Source organism: Buceros rhinoceros, unplaced genomic scaffold (assembly GCF_000710305.1).
Source record: "Buceros rhinoceros silvestris isolate BGI_N320 unplaced genomic scaffold, ASM71030v1 scaffold19069, whole genome shotgun sequence".
Lineage (NCBI taxonomy): Eukaryota > Metazoa > Chordata > Aves > Bucerotiformes > Bucerotidae > Buceros > Buceros rhinoceros.
In genome coordinates this window covers 9,628-15,462 of record NW_010429951.1, presented here as the reverse complement: position 1 = coordinate 15,462, position 5,835 = coordinate 9,628, and the positions used below count along the sequence as shown (strand labels likewise).

Genomic DNA, 5,835 nt, shown 5'->3' with positions numbered 1-5,835 from the left:
CAGAGGGTGGGGAAGGCTCGTATTGCGAGGAATCTCTTGACCCAGTACTCAAATGACGGAGGAAGACAACCCAAGCCTGCAAGTGTTTGCAGAGGGAGTGGCTGGACTTGAGCTGGAGGTGACTTAAATGGGGAGAGCTTCCTGGGGCCCTTTGGAAATGTGGGGGGGGGGAGCCAGTGAGCGCTTCAGAGCATCGCTTCTGTGTTTCATACAGGCACAGGGTATTCCAGTCACCACATGCTGCAACCTCGGGCGATGTCTGTGCTGCTGTGAGAATCAAGAATCTAATTCTGGTGATTACCAGATGAACTGCCCTGCTCTGCTTCCTTAAAATTACGGGGTTGTTGGAGCTGTTAACAGATGAGTGGTGTGGGAGGTGTTTGTAGGTTCAGGTACTGGCTCGCTTAAACGCGGTCGCTGCAGTCTCGGCTCGGTGGGTTTGTGAGTGGTGGTCGTACGTGTGCCAATGCGTGTGTTTTATTCACAGGCAGAAGGGTGCCTGCGACATGGCAACTGCTCAGAAACAACGGGCTTGTGTGGTACGGTTTTCCTGTGTATTTCAGCACAGTGTATTGTTTGAATTCAGGAAAACGTTTTAGCTTAAATAGTGCGCCCGGGTGCTCTGTAATATTTCTTACAGATGAATTCAGTCTTTTAACTCAGAATAAAGATGTTTGATCTTTAAAACAAAAGAGTTTGAGCCTGAACTTCATGGTCATGAATTTGGATAGGAATCAGCTATCTCCTAAAAAACATTTGTAACACCAAGTGTTAGGACTATGCTTAGCTTTAAAAGTCATACTTCTCAATTTGTTTAAACTGTTAAGCTGACCATGCTGTAGACTGTACAGGTTTGTTGTTGTACAGAAATTGATTCCCTTCTTTCTGTAACTTCCAGAGTGCAGTTGTATTTCCTAACAAGATATCTACTGAACAGCAATCCCTGATGCTAGTGAAGAGGCTTCTGGCAGTGGCAGTATCCTGCATTACTTATCTGAGAGGAATCTTTCCTGAAAGTGCCTATGGAACAAGATACATGGATGGTAACGGGCTATTTGCACAATTCGCTGAAAAATCTCCTGTCATGGCATTGTTGAGAAGTTACTGAGTGGTTTGATGTTGTTTTAAGCCACTTGGTCTTATTAATTAAAAGTAATAGCCATTTTCAACGACTTATGAAAAGTTCACTCATACATTAATCTTTGAATTTTGTGAGATAAGAGTTGATCTGAGTTAGCACTCAGCAATGAAAATTATGCCTACCCCTGTCGGTAATGGTAATTTTAGTCTGCTCTTGATGTGTACTTTTAGGGAATGCACCCCGCTTTCTTAGCAATCTAGTTACATTTTGTTGTAAGCAGATTTGCATGGGGGTTTTTTTGTTTGTTTGTTTTTTTTTGAGATGTCTGTGTCAAAATTCTGAGGGAAGACAAGAACTGTCCTGGCTCTACTCAGCTGGTAAAATGGTATGTTACTTATGGTGCTTACATAACGCTTCCATAGCATGTCAGTTCTTTCAAGAAAAAAGGTGACTTCCCAGACAGTGCTCTCAGTGCGTGGTATTTACTGTGTTGACAATTTTTGTTTTTAAATGGAAAGTCAGAATGTGTGTGTTTCAGCAGAGATGCAATTCACCTTTACAGTTGTGTTTCCAGAAAGGCTTACAGCAGGTGCTTAGTAGGGCACAAATCTTTGTTGTGACGATACTTTACATTCAGTTTCTGTGGGTGTAGTATGTGAGTGCTCAAGGGTGCACAAATGTGCAAAAACCCAACCAGTGGCTCCTGCAGTTGAACGGGAGATGCAGCATTAATCATTCTGCACCTCTAATGATCTTGCTCTGAGACTGGTGTAAGAAAGTGCTGCTGTTGGCCTTTATGTCCATGCCGTGTACTCAGAGGCAGGACTGTGGCTGTGAACAGTCTGCCTGCTTGCACGTTCTCACAGGTAAGTGGGAGCCTGTCGCCTGGGACTAGAGGTATTTCTTCTGATGTTCTTTCCATTCACAGTAACTGAGGTTTGTTCGTGGCTGATCTCATTGCTGTTTAGAAAAGAGTACATATGTCTTACTCACATTCCTATTTTTTTGTTACCTCTGTAAAGGCCACCTTGGTTATTTTAACACTTTCACAGTTGTAGTACAAGGTGAGGCATTAGAAATGATGAAGCCCTCAGCGAGGGGGTTTGCAGCCACCGTCAGCGTGGGGGTGTTCAGAGATGTACATCTGAGTTCTGGAGTTAAAGGTGGAATTAGTCACCGGCTCTTTGTCTGTCTGCTGTCACTGAGAGAGGCGGGGAGGAAAGGCTTCCTTTAGTGTAACCTGAATTTCCCAATTGATCTTCTGTGGTAGAGGAAACTGAAGTGGCAGCGAGTGCATTTTGCCTTACTCTCACACATCGAATGTTAGTGTAGGCAGTGGCATGGCAGCCTGTGCATGCTGGCAAGGAGCAGCTCCTTGGCTTTGGTGTGAAGGGTGTGTTCTGCCTGTTTGGAGTTAACAGGTGAGTAGTCTTTCTTAACTCAGCATCATTTACACACCAAAACCAATTTTTGCTTGTTGACTCTATTAAAAAGAAATGTTAGAAAAAGTTTAGGGTAAGTCTTGCTTCACTGTTTGACTGTTGTTCTCATGTTATGTAAAAAGCAAATTGCAACATCTCAGCAAAGGGCAGAACAGATCCTGGTGTTCCGCTGAAGTACTTACAAGCTGGTTAATGAATACATGCGTTAGAAGGTGTTTGAAAATGGTAGGCATGCAATTGCACTGTGTTTTTACTGAAACTCTTTACTTACAGATTATATTTATTCTGCAGAGAGATCAGGATGATTTGATGGTGCAAAGATAGCACATTGCTAGTATCACTACTAATAAGACAGAATCATGGAATAAGTGTATTTATTGTTTTAATATATTAATAAGGCTAAACACAAGAATTTCATTTTTGGGAACTTATTCAGTCAGAAGCAAAGCAAATGGAAATTAGTAGTAGATGGACAATATTATTTGATTTTTGCAGGATGTTAGGATGCTATGATGCCTTGCAGAAGAAATACGTAAGTCTTCCAGTATTATTTAGCTATTTTAAATGTACTGAAACATTCGTTTATGTAAGTCCGTTATCTGCCAGTGTAGTTTCAGGACTTTATAGTTAGGGAATAGCTGAGCTTTAGTATGTTGAAACTGTTAGCTACACTGTGGGGTGCACAGACTTTCCCAGATAATGTTCTTTGTAAACAGAAACACTTGAAGTCAAGGATACATAGGAATTTTTTTCTGCCAGTTGAGGAAGTCCTTTCTTAAACAGATGAAGAGTGAAGTGCTTGAAGAGGTTTCTCTTCACGCAGGCCCTAGTTGTCTCTCTTGGTTTCCAAAGCTAGAGAAACAAAACAACTTGGTAAGCAGAAATGGGCTTTAATGATATTTTTCTATCTCTAATTATGTTTCTGACAGCTAAGAATGATTGTCCTAGCAGTAAGTATCTTTGAAAAGTAAGGTACGCATTTTTTTAAGACAGATGGTTAGAGATATATACAGTTCTTACTGTTTCTTCTCTTCGCTTTAAAAATACAGGTCTATACCCATCCAGAAGATCCTCAGGTAAACCTGCTAGAATATTTGACTGGATGATGAATGATAGTATGGATAGAGAAATGTGTGTACAAGTGATAGTACTTAATATTCACATTAATGCACATTAAACTGCACTGTCCTAACTCTGCATAACAAATTTATGGAACTTCTTTGAAAAAAATGTTGTGTTCTAACTACCACTGGGTGCCACCACGTCTGTTTCCTCTGTGAAACATTTTCACAGTGGCTAAAATTTGAATGAATATTTAATTCGAAAAACTTAAGGTGATGTTTCAACCTATTTTATGATGGTGATTCTTGGAAAGTAATGTAGATAATAATGTTTATTTGATGCCAATTATGTGCATTAATACTGTTAATTGTTACAGCATTAGAAAGCTCTATCTAGAGCATTTAAGTGGGTCAAATAGAAGTTGGGCTAGCATTTCTTTAAATGCAAGGTTAATAGATGACTAGACAGGAGCAGCAGCGGTAGTAGTTTACTTGACAGCTGATAGTTTAATAATTAGTGGATTTGTTTGCAGACAGTTACAGAATGTTACCACTTCAAAATCAAGTACACCAACAATGGGCCGCTCCTGGATTTCAGCAGGTACTGTCACTGTGACTTTATTCTGCTCTGGTTGTACAGTCTGTTTACATACATCGGCAAAACTTTGGATTTTGAGTTAGTGTTTCTTTTTTTTATTTCTGGGTCTTCGATTTCATCAACATGGACTGTTAGCTTAGACTTATTCTTAAAAAACAATGAATTGTTATGTCAGATTATGCTCATATTTTAAAATATCTACTCAAGATGATTCTTGGTGTCAGAGTCAAATACTTTGATGAGATTCTTTAAGATATTCCATACATGGAGTGTAAAATGTTTAAGATCAGATTTATTCGTATGAAGATACTTGATATTACTTGGGATTTCTCATTTAGAAAAGAAGGTACAAAATACACTGATAACTCAATACAAACGTAAGCTATGCTTAGCAAAGCCTAACTATTGCAGTGCCCAGTGCCGTCAGCACTCCAGTGTGACTCCTGTTACTGGTCTCTATACTGTGCTTGCTCTCATGATACTGGGCATCCACGGTCACAGGGAAGGAAGACGTGGGTTGAAGCCAGCTCCAGCCCATTGCTCTCTTTGGAATTATTTTGTTAGTTGTTGAGTTTTCTTACTCTTTGGGTTGAGCCATGTATGCTCTCCTGCCATACTGGTCTGGCTCACTCGAGACATTCACACAGTTTTAGTGAATTCAGGAGAAACATTTACACCACCGCTTGATCCACTCAGCTGTGGTGGTAGTTGATCCACTCAACTGATGAAGCTCTTTATTGAAATGAAAGCTGTGCTCTGGTCCCCCACGTCCTAAGATGAAGTCAGCTTCTTTGCAGCAGCTGTTTTCGGTGATGCCCTGCGTTATTCCCTGAGCTTCGTAGCACAACCCTTGCCCATTTCCATGGAGCCTGCCTCCATTACAGCATTTATTGCTCAGTCACAGCTGCAAGGAAGTGGCTGATTTTAAGACAATTGAAATGCAGCAAGTTCGTACATCACAAACTTCTCCCAGCTTTCCTCCTGCATAAAATAATTTAAAAATTTTTTTAAAAAAAAGGCTGCAGTGCTGCAGAAAGGTCCCTTGGGCTGAATCTAGTTACTTACCTCTGAAAGAGGTTGTAAGTCAAGTAAAAAACACTCGTGGAAGGGAGTGTGATTCTCAGGCACACCAGGTTCTTGTGGCCTATTAGCATAAATTCACGACAGATTTTGAAAAGGAAGGTAGGAACCGGCTTATCTGATGCCCTGGAGGGAAGGAGATAACTGACTGCAGAGGGGTGAGACATCTGAAACCACCACAGTTAAGGGTGTGCTTCCAGAGGACGGGTCTACCTCAGGAAATAACTCCTGGTTACTTGCCTTGTGCTGGCTGCTCAGGTCCTCTGTGCCTAAGCTGTGTGGCCACAAGGAGCAGAGCGGTAGAGGGAGAGTGTTTTCAGTGGCAGTAAGGTAGGATTTGTTTCAGTTGCTGGCAAAACAGGAGCATGAAGATGTCGGAGGTGGATGCCAAGATTCACTTGGCATGCATTTTTCTTATCAGTAAGCATGTCAAAGTCAGTAGTGTTACTTATTTTGTTTAAGGGAAAGCAAGTAGGTAAGATGGCAGAATTGAGGCTTTCAAGAATAACGACTTTTCTTTCAGACTGGGTGTTGTGTAATGTAAAATACAGTAGCCGGTCACAGCTGCTGAAC

At 41.1% G+C, this 5,835-nt stretch overlaps 1 protein-coding gene across 1 annotated transcript in view; it reads left to right on the top strand.

Annotated features, from left to right (window-relative positions):
* Positions 1-506: 506 nt before the first annotated feature.
* Positions 507-5,835, top strand: part of HORMAD1 (HORMA domain containing 1) — a 13,953-nt gene continuing 8,624 nt past the window's right edge. Inside the window, exons 1-7 of the mRNA XM_010142854.1 lie at positions 507-539; positions 899-1,043; positions 1,403-1,466; positions 3,019-3,055; positions 3,453-3,473; positions 3,573-3,599; positions 4,118-4,185. Of these exons, the coding sequence (XP_010141156.1) occupies positions 507-539; positions 899-1,043; positions 1,403-1,466; positions 3,019-3,055; positions 3,453-3,473; positions 3,573-3,599; positions 4,118-4,185 (395 nt within the window). The remainder of the gene's footprint in view (positions 540-898; positions 1,044-1,402; positions 1,467-3,018; positions 3,056-3,452; positions 3,474-3,572; positions 3,600-4,117; positions 4,186-5,835) is intronic.